At 37.5% G+C, this 21075-nt stretch overlaps 2 protein-coding genes across 2 annotated transcripts in view; both read left to right on the forward strand.

Annotated features, from left to right (window-relative positions):
• Positions 1-1247, forward strand: part of LOC130220689 (gastrula zinc finger protein XlCGF7.1-like) — an 8034-nt gene extending 6787 nt beyond the window's left edge. The window contains exon 2 of the mRNA XM_056452913.1: positions 1-1247. This exon is cut by the window's left edge and continues 392 nt beyond it. Within this exon, the coding sequence (XP_056308888.1) occupies positions 1-390 (390 nt within the window). The 3' untranslated portion in view covers positions 391-1247.
• A 7557-nt stretch (positions 1248-8804) lies between these two features.
• LOC130220686 (gastrula zinc finger protein XlCGF7.1-like) lies at positions 8805-19215 on the forward strand. Its single transcript, XM_056452908.1, has 2 exons — positions 8805-9266; positions 16738-19215. Exon 2 carries the CDS (start codon positions 16743-16745, stop codon positions 17658-17660), a length of 918 nt encoding a protein of 305 aa, XP_056308883.1. The 5' UTR covers positions 8805-9266; positions 16738-16742; the 3' UTR covers positions 17661-19215.
• The last annotated feature ends 1860 nt before the right edge of the window (positions 19216-21075 follow it).

Consider the following 21075-nt stretch of genomic DNA (forward strand, 5'->3'; position numbering starts at 1 on the left):
ACTGGTGTGAGAGAGTATGTGTGCTTTGAGTGCGAGAAGACTTTTATTACAGCTGCGAACTTACAACAACACCAGATGATTCACACCGGAGAGAAACCTTACATGTGTTCACACTGCGACAAGAGATTCAGTCAGTTACCACATCTGAAAACACACCAGAGGATTCACACCGGAGAGAAACCGTACAAGTGTTCACACTGCGACATGAGATTTAATCAGTTATCACATCTGAAAACACATGAGAGAATTCACACTGGAGAGAAACCATACATGTGTTCACACTGCGACAAGAGATTCACTCAGTTAGGAGGCTTAAAAAAGCATGAGAAGATTCACACCGGAGAGAAACAAGTGAGATTCAGTCAGTCAGAAACATTGAAAACACACTAGAGTGTCACATCTGAGAGTAACCTTAACATACAAATATGCAAACTTGCAATATTGATGGGTCGTTCTGGAACAAATCTTTAAAGGTTCAAGAAACCCTCAGGTACTTTTATTGTGTTGAGCATCTGGTTAGACAATGTTAGCGCCTGTCAGCTTTAATTAGGAGGGAAACTGCATAATTTTGAGCTTTTGTGAGCTAATTTAATCTTCATGGTTTAAACAGATTTTTGGGGTAAGATCACAATCGGTGACGTATCGCAGAAACGCAGATGATGCGTCGATTTCTCATTATTATTCATAGCAGAGTTTTCTTATCCTATGAGAAGAGCCTGCTTCCTAATTATTCATAACTGCAAGTGGTGATTTCTAAGGGCAAGACAGACCTGCCAGTGCCAAGCTGTGAGACCCTATGTTGATGACTGGGGAGCCCGTGTCCACAGACCCACGGCACACAGTTTTTAGCCGTTGAAGGGTCGTATGTGTTTGTTTCCATGATCCACTGGGTTTGTTGCATGTTTTTCCCTGGGATCCTTTCAGGACCAATACAGCAAATCTCTTTGTGTGTAGCAAGCATTTCTGTCGGGAGAGCAGTTTGAGAATTGGTGAATGGCAGACTTTGTCTTTTATCAGTGGAGTTTGTTCACATTTAGACTCATTTATAGTGTTTATATAAACACGATTATCTTTATAATGATATAAAGTGTGGCGGTGTGTATGAAATACGAATAACAAATGTAGCCGGGCATTGATTTACTGTTTATTTCTTTGCATTTTAACTTTGTAAACTGTAAAATCATGGGTCTCCTCTAGTGTTGGGCGATATACAAAATTTTCAGATCGCCATATCGTCTCCCTGTGAGATTGTGATACACGATATATAAAATGTTAAATGATTTCTGCTGCTTTATTATGTCATAGAAGTAAAATATATTGATATTTAAAGTGTTTTCTTTGTTGCATGTCCACACTTAAGATGTTTACTTATGACACATGATGTCTACTGCTGAAAAGCAGAGATAATCGCTCGTTGTGATACAGATCCACAAAATGAGGTAGGAACACCTCAGTAAAGAGAAGAACTCAAAGAAATACAGGGAGGAATGAAGAGAAATGAAAGTGCCAGTCTACTCTTTCTGAAAATGAGTCCAATCTTCTCCACACTAAACTCATTTGCTGTGTCCCAATTCTTGTACTACGTTCTAGTCATCTCGACACATCATCCACATTTCTTTCATATTTAATTACCTACCATATTGGAGAAGCAGCAGCAGGTTAATCTAACGAGTCTTCCATGCAGAGAAATCTCCTCAGATATTTGGATAACTGCACATTCAGAAGGTAAATCTCCAAACACGCCTTTATATTATGGCCCGTTTCCACTGAGTGGTACGGTTCGGTTTGGTTTGGTACGCTTTTATAGCCGTTTCCACTGTCAAAAAGCGAACCGAACCGTAACATACCACTTTTTCGGCACCCTTTCGAAAGGGTACCAAACACGAGAAAGGGTACCAAAAGGCGAAGCCACACGCACAGCTGAACGCTATTGGTTTACAGAGATACGTCATTCGCTTACGCAACAAGCCAGAATGAAAACAAAAAACCCGCCATGTTTGAAATACGCAGCGAGAGATTTTAGCGGAATTATAAATACATATAATAACGAGCCATGGTCGATCTGGGCTCAAACAAACCTTGTCATCGTCTTGATGAACAGCCACAAAGCCATGGAGTAGAGCAGATTTACCCTGTGCCCCGTAGTTTTTTACAAGGCAGTCTGAGGCGCGAGCGGTTTCGCTTTCTTGCTAGTGCTCGCGCGCGTCTAACATTATATCTGAAATAACAAACTTCTTGAGCTGATGATAATAACCTGCACTTGATTATTGACGTGCTTTTGAAACCCGATCCTGTCAGACACTGACAAACGCGAGAGTGAAGCGCGGAAAAACAAAGGAGAAGCCGGAAAAAAGGAGCACATTATTTTTTGAGCAGACGTGAACACACTGCCTTATTTAATTATTATTGTTATTATCACCTTTTGGACTAATATGAACTCAGAATGATGGAATTACTCTCTAACAGAGGCTACATGTGCTGCTGAAGATTATAGACACAGATAAGAGGTTTTCACTGACTGTGGGCTATATTTTGTTTTGTTTTTAACCTAAATACGGACGAAATGTCTGCTGTGTGTAGTTCTTCTGTAGTTGGGAACATATCGGAGACTGTAAGGGGCTGTATGTGTTCATATATGTTCATTTATTTAGTTATTTAATATAATTACAGACGTTACAGTAGGCTTTGATCTGCAGTTATAATCAACTCATGTTCATTAAAAAGTTAGTAATAAACATTTCTACACAAGTATTTATGTGTGTAAAGCATCTGTTTTATGAGAAGTGCTTTTCATATATGTGAGCTACCTGTACAGCTTTATTGTAGACATTTCCTCGAGCTAGAATGACGTCGACTGAAACTTTCTGTCATACACCACGCCCACCAAAAGGGTACCCTTGTTAGTGGAAACGCAAGCCTGATAAAGGTGACCCGTACCAAACCGAACCGTACCGTACCAGTCAGTGGAAACGAGCCATTAGGTCACATTGTTGTTGCAGACAAAATATAACACACAAACGTGATTTTAATATTTCCATTCAGCTAGATGTTAATTAATAGTCATTCAAACAATGTTACCAAAGCCTTTGGACTTTTGACGGTTGGCCTCGCGCGTCCGCCATGTTTGTAGTTTGTTTGCACTCTCCCCCTTCTTACGGAAATAGTCGGAAATACGCCAGAACCGTTGACATCCTCTTCTCAACATTCTGCGGATTGGAACACTAATTCTATTTTCGAACACGCGTTCCCGCCTTCCACCATTCAAATACAAACCACATGATGGCGTCACCAGCGTGAACTTACAATCGTCCATAAACAAAGCAAAGCACTGCTGGGAAAGATAGCGGCACAGAATCAGGTTCAAAGTAAGTCCTGTTTCAGATTCATTCATGTACTTTACTACAGTAAAACACTATATAGTATTTATTCCTATTTTTTATGTTGATACTTCTATTTAAATTGTGTGAAGGTGACTGTCTTTTAGAGAGTTTTATGTTCTTTATCGGTTGTTTGTGCTCTGCAGATGATGTTTTCTCTCAAATGAAAGGGGATGTGGCGATTAGTGGATGTTGCTGTTATTGTCCTCTAGATGGCAGTAGTGCTGAGCACACAGTTAGCAGAGGCATTATCCGAGTAAAAGCTCAGAGCAAGGAAAACTCGTGTGGAGGAGGGTCGGAGGAAGCGGAAGCTACGTCACGGATTGAGACAACAACAAGCTGGAGTTCGCGGTATCTGTAACATTTCTTAAAAATAACAACTTTAAGTGAATAAACAGTCATCGCTTGATCTGATCTGTGCTTGTTGTGCAATCATGGATGATGACTCGGATGAGTCAATGATAAATGAAAGTATGGGCTTTACAGAAGTATTTTCCAAAAAGAAAAACTCTAAACGTAAGAAAGCCATGTATAAAGAACAGGAAGACTATGAGGATACGCATAATGTGGTAAATGGAAATAAAAAAAAAGACTAAAACGAGTGAGAAAGAGAATAAGAAAGACCAAACGCAAAATGAAATATCAGGATATAAAGTAATGATGACGTTTGACAAAGGTACAGGGAAACATCTACATCCAATAGGGCTGTCTAAGGCTATAGATAAGCTAATCGGAACAGTTAGTTTGGCAAGATGTATGGGACAAGGAAGAGTGCTAATAATAGTTAAGGACATTGCACAAAGAAATAAATTGCTTGGAATTAAAGAGATGAACGGAGAAAAAGTAAGTTCTAGAGAAATTAGAGTAGCCAAAAATGAGAAGGGGGTAATTGCAGGTGTTCCAACACATATTTCCAACGAAGAGATTGAAGAAAATATTATAGGAGGCAAAGTAATCAATGTGAGAAGATTGCTTAAAAATGTAAATGGGGATAGACAAGAAAGTATGAGCATTTTGCTGACATTTGAAGGTAAAATGCCTGAAAAGGTGAAAATGGGATACATCAGCTACACAGTTAGAGAATACATTCCAAAGCCCTTGAGATGTTACAAATGTCAGCGTATTGGTCATGTAGCAGCAGTATGTAGAGGAAAAATGAGATGTGTGAAGTGTGGGGAAGATCATGAATATGACAAATGTACAAATGATCTAAAATGTTGCAATTGTGGGGGTCCACACAGTGCGGCATGTGGAGGATGTGAATTTCAGATAAAAGCAAAAGAGGTACAGAAATTCAAGATGGAACACAAAGTTTCATATGCAGAAGCAGTCAAGAGCTGCCAGAAAAGGTAGATAAGAACAGAGGAAGTAATGACAAATGAAAAACAACTGGAAATGAATACTGAGACTGGGAACAGAAGGGAAAATATTTGTAATCACAAATGTATAAAGGAAAATGACTTAATAATGACAAAAGAGAACTTTCTGGTATTCATTGTCAAAGTGATTAATGTAACAGCTGTAATGACAAGCAGGTCAGCTAAAATTAAAACAATTCTAGATGCTGCAGCAGAGTTTTTAGGAATTACAGGAATTTCTGCCCATATGATTCATGACATTCTCACTCGATCAACAATAAATGATGCTTCTCAAGTTTCTGATTAGCTTAATGGTTATAAGTATTCTACAATGGAATGCAAGAAGTTTGATTGCGAATGGGCAAGAGTTTAAAAAATTTGTTTTAGAGTTAGAATATAAACCAAATGTAATATGTGTGCAGGAAACATGGCTTAAACCAAATATTCAGTTTGTTTTAAAAGGTTATAAATTGATACGGAAAGACAGGGAAGGGAGTCAAGGAGGAGGGGTAGCTACATTTATAAGTGATGAAATGACGTACAGAGTCTTGGGAGAGGTGGAGGGATTAGAGTGTGTGATGGTTGAGGTTTATTATTGTGAAAATTCACTGGTAATATATAACTTTTATAATCCGTGTAAAAAAATTCAATCAATTCACTTGAAAAGGTTGAAAGAGGAAAGAAAGAACTTTGGTGTGGGGATTTTAATGCTCACAATTGGTTATGGGGGAGTAAAAAAATAGATGATAATGGGGAAATAATAGAACAATATATGGAAGAAAGATCTTTAGTTTGCCTGAACACTGGAGAAGGCACTAGGTATAATATAATTGACAATACAGTATCATGTTTAGACCTAACATTTATTTCAAATGAAATAGCTAATATCTGTGAATGGAAAGTATTAAGTGAGAGCACAATTGGAAGTGATCATTTTCCAATAATATGTCAATTAAATGTAAGGAATTTTAATAGTGGTCAATATCTACAGAATTGCTGGAAATATGAGAAAGCAGATTGGGTAGCATTTGGGAAATACTGTGAAGAAAATTTAGTAAAAGTAAAAGAGGAAACAGTTGAAATATTATGCAAGTCATTGACAGATTTAATAATACAATCAGCTAATTTATACATCCCTATAAGAACTGCAGGTGAAAAAAAGAGGAACATTCCATGGTGGACAGAAGAGTGTAGCAAGGCAATTAAAGAAAGGAATAAGGCATTCAAACAGCTTAGGAAAAACATGAACTTTGATAACATGCTGATTTACAAGAGAGCAAGAGCTAAAGTAAGGAGACTGATTAAAACCGCTAAGAGGGAGGGATGGAGAAAATTTTGCTCGACGATGGGGAAAGATACCACCATAGATCAAGTATGGAAAATGTTACAAAATATGAGTGGAAAAGGGAAAAAGAGAAAACCAATACCAGTGTTGCTTGAGAAGGATGTAACTGCTATATCAGAAATTGAAAAGGCTAATATGCTAGGAAATGTACTACAAAGATTATATAGTATAGAATTGGGGGACGAGTATGTAGAAAGTAGAAGGGAGTTTATGGAAATGAATCCAAATATTATGCATAATAAAATAAATGGAAATAGTTGTATGGGTGTAGATTTTACAGCTTCAGAATTGAAAAGAGCACTGGGGAAATGTGCAAATACTGCCCCAGGTGGAGACAGGGTAAGCTACATAATGATTAAACATCTTTCAGAAAAAGTTATTTTATTGATTCTTAAACTATACAACAGAATATGGAAAGAAGGAGTTATCCCAAAAATGTGGAAACAAGCAATAGTAATACCGATTAAAAAACCAATGAAAGATCCTACAAAACCGGAAAATTACAGACCAATAGCATTAACATCAAATTTAGGTAAATTAATGGAAAAAATGATAATGAATAGAATTAATTATGATGTGGAGAAAAAGGAAAAATATAGCAAATATCAGTGTGGTTTTAGAAGAGGAAGATCAACTATAGATGCATTAAGTAAAGTCACTAATGAAATAGAAAAAGCAATTAACATGAAAGAGTTTATGGTAGTCGTGTACTTTGATATTGAAAAAGCATATGATACAGTTTGGCGAGAAGGATTGTTAGCTAAAGTTGATAAAATGAACATAGAAGGAAAATTATATAACTGGATAAAACAATTTCTGAATGATAGAACATTTATGGTTCAAGTGGGAAATGCTCATTCTTCATCTTTTAATGCAGAAAACGGTATTCCTCAAGGCAGTACTATTAGTCCATTGCTTTTTAATATAATGATTAATGATATTTTCAAAGACTTAGGACCTGGGATAGGAAGTGCTCTTTACGCTGACGATGGAGCTATATGGAAGCGAGGAAGAAACCTAAAGCAGGTACTTAAAAATATACAAGCTGCGATAGATAAGGTAGAAAAGTGGAGTAATTTTTGGAGATTCAAAATATCGATCAGTAAGTCATGTTATATGATCTTTAGTAGGAAAAATAAGATATCAAGTGACATTAAATTATCAATATATGGGAAATCATTAGAAGAGGTTAAAGAATTTAAATATCTAGGGATTTGGTTGGATAGCAGGTACACATGGAAAAAGCATATTGAGGAAGTGGAAAAGAAGTGTAGGAAAACTTTAAATGCAATGAGGGCAATAGCAGGCAAAGAATGGGGAGCAGAGAGATCATTAATGCTCACAGTGTATCAGGCTTTAATAAGATCGGTACTTGATTATGGGTGTATGGTATATGCGGCAGCATCAAAGACTATTTTAAAAAGACTTGATAGAATTCAATATAGAGCACTTCGAATGTGTATAGGAGCAGTAAAATCAACACCGGTTAATGCTTTAATTGTTGAAACAAATGAATTACCATTATATCTGCGTAGGGAGAAATTGGCGCTGGCGTATTGGTCATCTATTAAAAGCTATGCTGGAGAGAACATTGTAAAAGAAACTTTAATGGATTGTTGGGAGTATACAAATAATAGAGGAAGAGGATTTGGATGGGATATACATAATATAGCAAAAAAACACCAAGTATTTGATATAGTGGGTAATAAAAGCCCAGTATGGAGTGAAGTCCCCCTATGGATAATACCTGAAGTTAAAATTAATCTTGAGATCTTGGATAAAAGAAATGAGTGGGAGGAATCAGGTACACTCAAACAAAATGTATATAAGCATATAGTTGGAAAATTTTATGGGAGTACACAAATGTATACTGATGGATCTAAAGACCCTGACAAGGGTGTGACAGGAATAGGAGTGTGTGTTCCTGATTTGGAGGTATTTATAAAAAAAAGAACAACATCAGAACTGTCAATATATTCTGTTGAAATGGTTGCTATCATTGTGGGACTTATGTGGGTAGAAGAAGTGACACCAGACAGAGTTGTGATTTGCTCAGACTCTGCTTCAGTATTAAAATCATTAGCCAGTCATCAGTCATCTAGAGAAGATTTAATGAATGAAGTCTTTACATTAATATGGAGAATCCAAAGGAAAGGAATTCTAGTTGGGTTTTGTTGGATTCCAGCACATATAGGGGTGGTGGGAAATGAAATAAGTGATGAATTAGCTAAAAATGTGACTAAAAGAAAAGAAATCGATATAAATGTTCCATTAAGTAAAGGAGAAATTAAAAGTATTATTAAGAAAAATGTGACAATACATTGGCAAGAAGTATGGAATACAGATTTGAAGGGAAGAGGTCTATATAAAATCAAAAAGAATGTAGACACTAAAATGGTTATTCATGGAAGGAATAGGAAGGAAGAGGGGGGGTAATTACCAGACTGAGACTGGGGCACACCGGATTGAATGATTCATTGTTTTTAATTGGTATACATGAGAATGGATTATGTGACTCTTGTGATGTTAAAGAAACAATTGAGCATGTAATATATGAGTGTTTAAAATATAGAGAAGAAAGAAAGGAACTAATTGAATACCTTAAGGAGAAAGGAAAGGAAGATAAAGATATAGGATACCTATTGGGGTATGAGTTTAATTATGATCGGATAGGATATAGGACTCTAATAAATTTTTTATATAATACAGGATTAGATAAAAGGATATAATAAAATAATATATAACTAATAATAATATAACTAAAATATAACTCATGTAAGTAAATAAAATAAGTGCTCTGTTACAAGTCTAGAGATTAAGGAGTTCAGTGTGCAGGGGGGAGGAGCTGAACACGCAGCGTCAACCGGCGCCTGGACTCTGAGGTCTGTGGGATTGGGGCAGAGCAATCACAGAATCTGGTTGCACAACTAGCACAGTAGGTGGCGATATGCACAAAGAATGCAATTCGCCAAAAAACGAAGAAGAAGAAGAACTCGTGTGGAGGTTCAGTGCTGAAGAAATCACGACAACACACTCCAGCTTTTCTATTTAACCTTCTGCTGCCAGACTGTTTATCTGACGGACACTTCAGCTGCTTGCCTTTATTCAGTATATATTGGGGCTCAACTGTAAATTCCTCTACAAAAGCGATCAGGAACGCCGGACTGCTATTTCATCCGCAAACAGGTATGTTTCTTTCCTTATTTATGTTTCTTTCTTTATTTATCAGTTCATATTTTCAGAGAGTATCGCACAAAAGCAAGATAAAGAGGTTAAGATGTAAATTTCACGCTATCCTGACTGAATACCTGACTTTAACCCTGGCTGAGTCGCTTATAATAAGCAAGTTAAACATTAAGCTAAGCTATATGAAGTCACTTAAGATTTATTCTTTGTCTTTATTACTGTACTCGTAGCTCAAACTCGCCCATTTAGAAGCAAGAACTTTAATCATAAAGTGAACACAAAACAGAAGTCTGGAGCTCCTCCACTGGACTCTTCTTCTTTAGATGTTTTGTGGTAAACCAACATTAAAGGTGCTCTACTGACACCTGCCGGACTGGGGTGTGAAGCACTGATGGGCATTTTAGTTCTGGAAGCTGGACTGTTAGTTTTCTTCCTTTTCATTTAGTATTTTACTATTTTCCAGCATTCATTTGCTCCATTACTACCACTACACGAATCATCATTAACTTCTGAATACATTATTATTATCCAAAGACCTGAGGAGATTCTCTGCATGAAAGACTTGTGAATATCAGATTAACACACATCTGAATCTGCAATAATGTAGGTAATTAAATATGAAAGAAATGTGGATGATGTGTGGAGATGATTGAAAGGGGACGTAACTAACCCCCGGCTCCAGCTTGGAACTTTATGGTGGGCGAAGTGACATACCAGGTGGGCCAAAAACGTGTATCTTTCTATGTGTGTCTTGCTATGATTTATTGTTATTTCTATACATTACTAGATTCATCCATAACAGAGTTCACAAACAATATTAAAACTGTTTATTTCTCTAAAAGTAAAACATTTAATCACTTATGTTTGGCACAAGCTGAATTATAAAAATTAAAAATGCTTTTAATAAAATACTGGAAATAATTGCTCTTTTTAAAGTTTTATTCCTTAACTTTTTAAAATGTCAACTATACATGCAATGAAATCACCCTTATTGCTTTTAATGCATATAATAATGTTTATAGTAACTGTAGTGTTGTCACGATGCTGGAATGTCCAACTTCAAGATGATACCATTAAAAAATATTAACATTTCATACAACTTTCTATATTAGTGATTTTTAAAGACATCTTAATATTATTATTAATTATTATTTAATGCACCAGAGCCAAAATAGACATTAGTATTTTTTTAATAACAATTTTTTTTTAAAATAACAGATCTTTGCATATTAGCCTACTTGTTAGTGGTGGATAGCTAATATATTACCATTTATAGCCTATCAAAAACTTTTTTTAGCGTTTATTTCGCATATAACATTGTATTAATCAATACACATATGACGTTTAGCGTGCTTTACCATAGATGTACTGATCAGCTACTTTTGGCTGTCCCAGGCGCAAGGTTAAAAACCAGGGGGGACCGTGCCTTTGCAGTGGTGGCCCCCAAACTTTGGAATAATTTGCCTCCCTGCGTTAGGCAGGCTGCAACCCTTTCTGTTTTTAAATCAAGTCTTAAAACCCATTTTTACTCTTTGGCTTTTAATACCATATGAGAGTCATGTGTCTGTTGAATTTGTCCTTTGTTTTAAATGGTGTATGTGTGTGTACAGCACTTTGCTAAGCACTTGTTGTTTTTAAAAAGCGCTTTATAAATAAACTTTGACTTGACTTGACCATAGCACTCTGTGTGTGCGTCGACCTGCCCGCTGAAACATCTTAAATTATCAATATTTATTCAATACTCATTATTGAATCCTGAATTTTCAATTTTGTATTGCACTTCTGTTAAGCACAACAGTAAACAGTAACACTAATTACTTTAAAGGGAGATTTAATGGGAAAAATCAGTGATCTTGAAATTAGTTCAGTTTTTAGCCTTTTGATATTGTTTACACAGATCAGGGACCTGTTCTTCGTACATCGCTTTAATGATCTAAGATGATTTGGCAGATCCTGGATCTTTTAATCTTGATAACTGATCTCTGGCTAATTTGGTTCTTCAAACAAGTTCACAAATCAGATTGAAATGTCAGGATGAACTGATCTGAGATCGTTGCGCGTGTTGTGAAAGACAACAAATACACAGACCTACGTGCCTTTTGGATCGTTTATACGTGGGGAAATACATCTGTTTTGCTTTGCGGTTGTTGTAAACGTTTTAAAACTGTATGTATAAATGTGCCAACATAGTATTATCATAAGACATATTTAAATAAGTGTATCGCTCGCGTACACACAGCCTGCTTACCTTAACAAACGACAGAAATGAGGCGTGAGGAGCAGAGGTCTATCAAATGCCTGCAAGTTCTATCATGGACACAGAGCAACATTAAATTTTTGTCACGAAGTACAGCGAAAAGCAGCCCATACAGTCACATATGCTATACATTTTAAGGAGTGTAAATATTGCAGTTATGACAGAGTTAAATGTCCTCAGGAGAAAAAAAACTAAGAAAAATCACTTGATCACATTAAAATGACAGGTAATATGTGTGTATTTTTACATATTTATTCCCGTTTGCATTACTGAGAGCAGGACAGAGACAGGCTGCACTGGTAAGCTGTATCCCCATATTCCCATAATTAAACTAAATGATCAACAATTGAATCTGTCTTGACAAGTGAAGGAATTATCTACACGCAATATGAATTTCCAATTAGAAAAATACTACAAACTATAAAATACAATTTAGGTAAACACTTAAACAACAGAGAAACTCAAATGCCTGGAACACAAGCGAGCTGCACTCCAGACGAGTTCAGCTCGATGACGTATAATGTCTCCGACACCGCCTGTAGTCCCATTTAGCAACTTGATAGCAACTGTCTTTTTAAAGAAGCATAACCGATTTAAAACTCAAGAGTGTGCTGTAACTGATGTGTTTTATGTCGTAGAATAAAACGTGAAAGTATATTGAAGTTGTGTTTGCCACAAACCTTATTTAAGCGATTTAACTGAAATCCCATTGAAAAAACCCATTGACTTTGGGACGAGGGAACCGTAACTGCTAAAATGCTCGCTCCAGGGTTTTTGCATACAAGGTGACGTCATAGTTCCCCCACTTTATTGTACACGTTTGCAAAATTCTTCTCCCACCACCAGGTGGCAGTCTTTGTATTTTTTTTGGAGTGCAGATTGCAAGTTTTATTATATATATATATATATATATATATATATATATATATATATATATATATATATATATATATATTAGGGCTGGGCCAATACCCAATTGTAATTTAAACTTTTTTTCTACTATAAAATAAAATATTACGCTATGATTGCATACATCATTATGAAAAATATTAAAACATACTAGATTTTAATTTAATGCATTAATTCTGTTGTATTTTTATTAATTGTGTTTTTGTAAATAGATATTGTTCAGTTACTTCAATGTTTTAGACATTTATTGTCTTTTTATCGTTAAGGATTTATCACTGTTTCGTATTGAGTTGAGGGAATGAATATTATCTTCACATACAATAAATGATAGTACTCTGAGTAATTTTCTCACAACAAACTTTATTTTTGAGTACTTTTTCATGAGTCCTACAAGTCATCAAGCTGCAAACAATGCAGAGAAAAATGATGAAAAATAAACATTGGATTAATCTTTTTTTTTTTTTTTTGACGTAGAAAATAACATTAAATAAAATAAACGCTTTACATTCTTGTTGGGGAGATTTTTCATTTCTCGAGTAAAAAACAGTGGAAATATCTGCCGCCTTTCGTGCGCTGTATTAGTGTCGGCAGAGACCCCCTTTTTAAATTGTAATATCAATCTGGGAAAAAATACACATCACAAGCAAATAATTTTTGCTTTAACCTAAGAGAGCTCCTATTATAATGTGTGTGATCACAAAAAATTGTGATATTTTGATTTTCAAAATCTTATTTGTAATCATTACAAAACTTCTAAACAATTGTTAAACTGTTATTGTGTTACTTTTATTGTCTTTGGTAGCACTTTCAGATCGATAATAGTACTCAGTACTCATAGCACTAAAATATGTTACAAATAATAATTGTGTTACACATTATACATTTTATTTGACCATTTTGACTTTAAAGTTTTTTATTTTTCCAGAAAACGTTGCTAGAAAATTGTCCCAGAATGGTACAATAACACCACTATTGGTACAATAGCAAGCTGTAAATATCATAAAACAATGCTATCTTTTGACACTAATTTTGATCAAATCAAACACTAAAATAATTGTTTGTTAGTGTAATATTTTACGCCACATTGATTTATGCCATAAAACCTGGTCATTTTCAGGAATCGCTTTAATAAAATCAATAACCTTACTCGTGAGTCTGATTCAACTCAATTCACCTTTATTTGTATAGCGCTTTTACAATGTAGATTATGTCAAAGCAGCTTCACATAGAAGATCATAGTAAATTAAAACAGTGTAGTTCAGTTTTCAGTGTTTAAGTTCAGTTCAGTTTAGCTCGGTTCAGTGTGGTTTAATAATCACTACTGAGAGTCCAAACACTGAAGAGCAAATCCAACGATGCGCAGCTCTACAGATCCTGAACCATGCAAGCCAGTGGCGACAGCGGAGAGGGAAAAAAACTTCACTAATTGGTGAAAGTGAAGAAAAAAAACCTCGAGAGAAACCAGACTCAGTTGGGCACGACCATTTCTCCACTGGCCAAACGTCTTGTGCAGAGCTGCAGTAAAGGTGCCGGAGGCTAGAGAATGCTGGACCTCAGCAAAGACTCGTCTGTCCCGAGAGCGTCACCTCCTTTACTCGACTTTGCTGTTCTAGGTACTACCAGAAGCCCTAAGTTTTGAGATCTTTTAGAGCGGGTTGGATTGTAGCGAGACAGAAGATTGGTTAGATAAACAGGAGCTAGATTATTTAAAGCTTTGTAGGTAAGAAGCAATATTTTAAATTCAATACGAAACTTAACAGGCAGCCAGTGTAAGGAGGATAAAATTGGGGTGATGTGATCAAATTTTCTAGACCTGGTAAGAACTCTAGCAGCTGCATTTTGTACTAGCTGAAGTTGGTTAATAGAGCATGCTGGGCAACTAGCGAACAGAGCATTACAGTAATCCAGCCTAGAAGTCATAAAAGCATGGACTAGCTTTTCTGCATCTGAGATGGATAGCATACTTCATAACTTAGCGATATTTCTCAGATGAAAGAAAGCAGTTTTTGTGACATGGGATATATGATTTTTAAAAGTTAAATTGCTGTCCAATATGACACCCAGATCTTTTATAGTAGAGCTAACGCTAACTTTGAATCCCTCTAATTGCAGGTCGAGTTGTGAGATCTGCTGTGTACAGGATTTAGGCCCAATAAGTAATAATTCTGTTTTGTCTGAGTTTAAGAGAAGATAATTGTTGGTCATCCAGTCTTTAACATCTTTAATACACTCAGTTAGCTTGGACAGATTAGACGTCTCGTCAGGTTTAGTTGAAATATATAATTGAGTATCATCTGCATAGCAGTGAAAGCTGATCCCATGTCTTCTAATAATGTCTCCCAGGGGTAGCATGTATATTGTAAACAGTAAAGGGCCTAAAACTGATCCTTGAGGCACCCCGTATTTTACTGGGCTGATTTGTGAAGGCTGTCCATTTATATTTACAAACTGGTAACGGTCAGCTAAGTATGACTTAAACCATTGTAGAGCCTGTCCCTGGACACCTGTAGACTTTAAGCGATTAATAAGGATACCGTAGTCAATGGTGTCAAATGCCGCACTAAGATCGAGTAGAACTAATAGCGAGATGCACCCTTGGTCAGCAGCTAAGAGTAAATCGTTGGTTATTTTCACTAATGCAGTTTCTGTACTGTGATGAGCTCTGAAACCTGACTGAAACACTTCAAAAACATTGTTCGTCTGCAGAAAGGAGCATAATTGAGCAGAAACAACTTTTTCTAGTATTTTAGATATAAATGGAAGGTTTGAAATAGGCCTATAATTAGCTCAGTTGCTGGGGTCCAGTTGTGGTTTCTTAATAATAGGTTTAATAACAGCTAACTTGTAAGGATTTGGAACATGGCCTAAAGATAAAGAAGAGTTGATAATGTTAAGAAGAGGTTCTCCTATAACAGGTAGCAATTCTTTCAGTAACTTTGTTGGAACTGGGTCCAATATACACGTAGCTGATTTAGAGCTATTTATAATTTTGTCTAGCTCTTCCTGTTCTATGATTTTAAAGCACTGTAGGTTATTTAGATTCAGAGACGTGTTTACTGGATCTGAAGTATAAGGCGGTGCAGAAAGTTTAATATCTCCTATTTTCTGTCTAAAGCCTTCTATTTTATCACTGAAAAAATTCATGAAGTCATCACTACTAATTTGCGGTTTCACTTTCGAAATGCGGTATAAATTCCTCCCATTTTGGCATTTTGAATTCTTTTGAACGCATTCAGGTGCTGCTTGTCAAATTGACAAGGCTTCTACGTTCGTTCTTGCTGTCAATTGCGGAAGAAATTATTGATAAAAGGTTTCTGGTAAACCGCTGTGAAAGCTGCAAGACGTGTGACGTGTGTGCACGCAAGCGGGAGTCAGATTTCGATACAACACCGGCACTGCATGTTCCTCCATGTCGCGTCAGTGATGGGTCGTTCTTGAACGATTCGTTCATTTTGAACAAATCTTTTGCTTGACTCATGGAGTGAATCATTAATTTGCGCATGCGCACATTTGGAGCTTGCGTGCTACCCTGGAGTGGTCTGTTGTGTGCAGAATGTGCATGTGTGGCCTCAAACCATATCGATATGAACGATACTGGATAATCCTGCATCGCGTTGGGGAATCATATCGATATATATCCTCAGAAGTCGATATACCGCCCAGCCCTAGTTCCAAGGTGCATGATCAGCAGCCACATCTTAATAAAACTATAGCCTTCACAATGAAACTTCATACCAAACTTTTTAAAATCGTTATTGACCATGGTGTACGGGCAATAAATACTGATACCGAAGCTCTGAAATATTGTATTATAGTTCCTCGCTGATAATAGTTTTTGCAGGGTAGGATGTCTGAATATATTACTCAAGTGGACTTGATATTTTAAGGCCTTTAAATGATTTAATAGCTAGAAATCTCCTGAGCATAAGAGAAAGCTCAACCTATTTGATTACTGAGGTGACTTCAATTAAACTGATGCAATTAAAAAATGAAACTAGTTTGGTTAGCGCTGTTGCCTCACAGGGAGAAGGTTGCTGGTTCGAGTCCCGGCTGGGCCAGTTGGCATTTCTGTGTGGAGTTTGCCTGTTTTCCCCATGTTGGCGTGGGTTTCCTCCGGGTGCTCTGGTTTCCCCCACAGTCCAAACCCATGCGCTATAGGGGAATTGTGTAAACATAATTGGCCATAGTAGCTGGAAGGGTATCCGCTGCGTAAAACGTGTACTGGAATAGTTGTCAGTTCATAGTTGTCTACTATAATTTTTTGTGTCACTTATATAAAATGCTGTCTTTTCACTTTCATTTCAGGCCTGATGGAGGAGACACCCCATGTTAAAATGAGAGAAAAAACTAAATCACTAAAGGAAAGAGACAAAAAATGTTTCACCTGCACTCAGTGTGGAAAGAGTCTGGCAAACAAAGTGAATCTCAAGGTCCACATGAGGATCCACACCGGAGAGAAACCATTCACATGTTCTCAGTGTGGGAGAAGTTTCAGAGACTCATCAAACCTTAATCAACACATGAAGATCCACACTGGAGAGAAAACACACACATGTGATCAGTGCAGCAAAACATTTTTAAGGGCTTCAGAGCTGAATCTTCATCTTAGAGTTCACACAAAGGAGAAGCCTTATTCATGCTCTGTGTGTGGAAAGAGTTTTGTAAATCAAGGAAGTTTAAGATATCATCAGAAGACTCACACTGGTGTGAGAGAGTATGTGTGCTCCGAGTGTGAGAAGACCTTTATTACAGCTACAATCTTAAAACAACACCAGATGATTCACACTGGAGAGAAACCGTACAAGTGTTCACACTGCGACATGAGATTCAGTTATTTAGGAAGACAGAAAACACATGAGAGGATTCACACTGGAGAGAAACCTTACAAGTGTTCACACTGCGACAAGAGATTCAGTCGGATAGAAAACCACAAATCACATGAGAGGATTCACACTGGGGAGAAACCGTACAAGTGTTCACAGTGCGACAAGAGATTCCGTGATTCCCAATGTCTAAAAATGCACCAGAGGATTCACACTGGAGAGAAACCTTATAAATGTTCACACTGCGACAAGAGATTCAGTTGCATAGGAAATCAGAAATCACATGAGAAGATTCACACTGGAGAGAAACATTACAGGTGTTCACACTGCGACAAGAGATTCAGTCATTTAGGAAACCAGAAATCACATGAGAGGATTCACACTAGAGAGAAACGTCACAAGTGAAATTCAGTCAGTCAAAAACACTGAAAAACACACGAGGGTCACATCTGAGAGTAACCTCAATGTACAATTATGCAAACTTGCAATATTGATGGGTCTTGCAATATTGATGGATCACTTAATGTCCACACGGGGGACTATTTGAAAACTATTTACTGTACACCACACTGCTTTAATGCCAACAGCAGATGTCTTTGGCTAAAAGGGAGCTGAATGGAGTGAGGACCTAACTAAAAATGCTGGACTCTGCAGTTCTTATGTTATATCAGGTAAGTTCACGCTGTGCTGAATCATACACATTACTCATTTTTGATTGCAGCAATGTTGAACGAATATGGCCGATCAATTATTTGGCTTTTATTCAACAAATGCGTCAGCCAACACAGCACCAACAGTACGCCCAGGAAAAGACTGAATGGTCAGTTGTAATCTGAGGTATTTACGACACAAAGGAATGTGCTCACTGCACTGGACAGACATGGTCAAAACTTCTATAAGCTCCTTGCTTAAGACTGATGTTTTATTGTAAACTTTTATTCTCTCTTCATGTGTAATCAGCTGTTTTGCAATGTTTCCCTTGCTCCTGTATTAATATTATTGTTTTAATACTTCTGCAATCAATGTTTACCTCTACTGCAGCTAAACAAGCTCATAGATAGTTCATGTTTGATGTCCTTTTGAAGCGATTGTTTACATTTTATGTTAATACAAGTGCAACATATTAACATTTTAAGAAACTTGAACATTTCTGCCTTAGTTTACATCAAAGTACCTATGCAAATCACTATATTTCTGAACAAAGGACTAATAAGCATGTCTCAGGGAAGTTATTTCTGATTGGTCAAATTGGCCCTGGAGGGTGGATACAAACCATCCTTATAAAAGCTTGTGCCTAAGCCACTGCCCTAAGACAGAAGAGACCCAAAAGACCCGAAGACATTAGAAAGAAACAGACCTAAGCAGATAAACCTTCAAGAATGCAGAAACAGGAAACCCCAGAGACCCAGAAACCCCAGGCCAGAGAAAGGCTTGAACTCCGAGGACTCCAGGGAGCAGGCGGGGACCCAGACGAAATGGGTTAATCACACAGTTCAGACATTCCCATCTCTGATACGTTCTTTTCTTTCTTGTCCATCGAGAGTCTAACGTTAGTTAAGTTTAGTGCGCCGCAAACCAGTAGTCCTCATGATTTGCACTGTTGCCGCTTCAAGCTTGAAATGACCGACTTCACCCCACTCCAAGGCTCGCGAGGACAAAGAACGACCAGCCAGCCACGTGCTCAACAGAGGGAGCTTCTTCACATCACAAAGGAATGCAAGTAACACTTCCATCTGAACTGGTGTGAACTAAATGGAACCCTAAAGAGACCATAGAAGGGTTCGCTTGATTATTTTTGGTTCGCTTGGTTTGGTCTTACAAAATCTGAGGTTTTCCATCATTACATTCTCTCAACCTCTTACTTTACTTTCTTTACTCTTCTCTACACTTGTATGAATGTGTGTTTGTGTTAGGTGTTAGTTTCTGTTAGATTAGTCAATAAAGTTTCATTTTGTATAAAGACCGTTGCCTGTGCATATTTATAAATCTATTGTCTTAAACTTCGATCTTGCTACCCTGCTTAAACATAAATGGGTTTTTATTTTGATAGCAATAGCCGAAATTAACGTTCGAACGATCGCTGGATGATTCGTTTGTTCGGATTTAGAGTAGATTCTTTTGAAGCCCTGTTCAAATGAATCTTCTTCTTCCCTTTGAGCTAATCTGCTACAGTATTAATGGTGGAGAATGCACGGGAAGTTTAACTTTGAGCTAATCCGCTACAATAATAATGGTGGAGAACGCACGGGAAGTTTAACTTTGAGCTAATCCGCTACAGTATTAATGGTGGAGAACGCACGGGAAATTTAATTTTGAGCTAATTCGCTACAAATGATTTCTGCAAAAACAGTTAAATATGGTGAATTAAACTGCGGACGCTGAATGCTTAGAATGAAACGTAAACATGTAAGTTGTACAGTTCCGTCTTCTTTCCTTGTCTTTGGCTAAGCAGAGCCTCGGTTTTTAGCTGTACATAGTGTTGAATCTGGTCATCCTGGAGGATTATTTCTTGCTCATGACCACACAGAACAACATTGTTGGCATCCAAAGACTTGTAGATCTTTAAAGAGCCCATATTATAGATGAAATAGGGTCATATTTAGGTTGTAAGGGTCTCCAACAACAGTCTAATATGCATGCAAGGTCAAACAACACTTTGATGGTCTTATAATATGCATTTATTTTTACCTAGTTATCCCAGCGACTCCCATATGAATCGTTCAGCGATTCATTTGTACCCAAACCCGTCCTCAGCGCGAAGCTAATCTGCGCTGATTGGACCAATGACAGGCTGCTGCGATTGGTCGACGACACTGACAGGCTTCAGGGCTAGACAGAGTGAAATGCCCAGCAGATTATCAACAATATAAAAGTAGTCACAGTGCATACACGCTTCATAGTGGATTTTGGCTGCCAGTGGGTGAATGTAAATACAGACGATGGACTAGAAAATACTGACGACTAATTATTTTATCAAGCAAAAAGTCCAAGAACTGGCGAGGATATGTCCTAGCAGTCTACTTGCTCTTTTTACACACACGCACACACAGGGCCGGCGCGTCCAGAATAGAGACGGCGCGGCGGCGACACCTCCCTCCCCCTCCGCGTCCTCAGTTACATCCGCGATTACAACCCTAAGATTTCAACCGCGACACCCCCTAAAGTCCTCACTTTACAAACGGGTCCCTTTGATCACCCTTTGCCTAGAGCTTTACCCTATTCAGAGACACGCACACACACACATCAACCTCCTAAGAGGAGACACTCACACAAACGACCGTCCTCAGAGGAGCCACACACACACACATTACACACACACATAGCTGACTATCCATAAACAAAGCGGCACGCGTCGCGTTTTCAACGTGGCTTTACACGCGATATGAGAATATAAAGAGTTAACCTGATACAGTACACGCGGTTACAAGTAACAAAACACAACTAAATGCATAATTTGCAAGCTAGAGTAAACGAGGCAACAATTTTAATCGCACGTACTTACACTGGTGAAATGGGGGAAGAAACTGATTCATGATCCACTGATCCTTGTTCTGACAGTCTTTACCGATCCTTCCTTTAACAAACTGATGAAGTCTTCTTTGTAAGCAGGTAGTTTCCAGAGGCTCTCGATCTGCTCAAGGCTAGGCTATATGCTAAGGTTTCATCTTTGGGTGAATTGTCAATAATCTCCATCTGCACAGCGTGACTTCATTCTACCGGTGTCTGTGTGTCTCTGTGTGTGTGTGTGTGTGACTTTTTTCTGTTAGTGGGCGGAGCCGCAGGTTTCAAATCTCCCAGGCTTGCGCGTGCAACTACTTGT

Source organism: Danio aesculapii, chromosome 3 (assembly GCF_903798145.1).
Source record: "Danio aesculapii chromosome 3, fDanAes4.1, whole genome shotgun sequence".
Taxonomy (NCBI): Eukaryota; Metazoa; Chordata; class Actinopteri; order Cypriniformes; family Danionidae; genus Danio; species Danio aesculapii.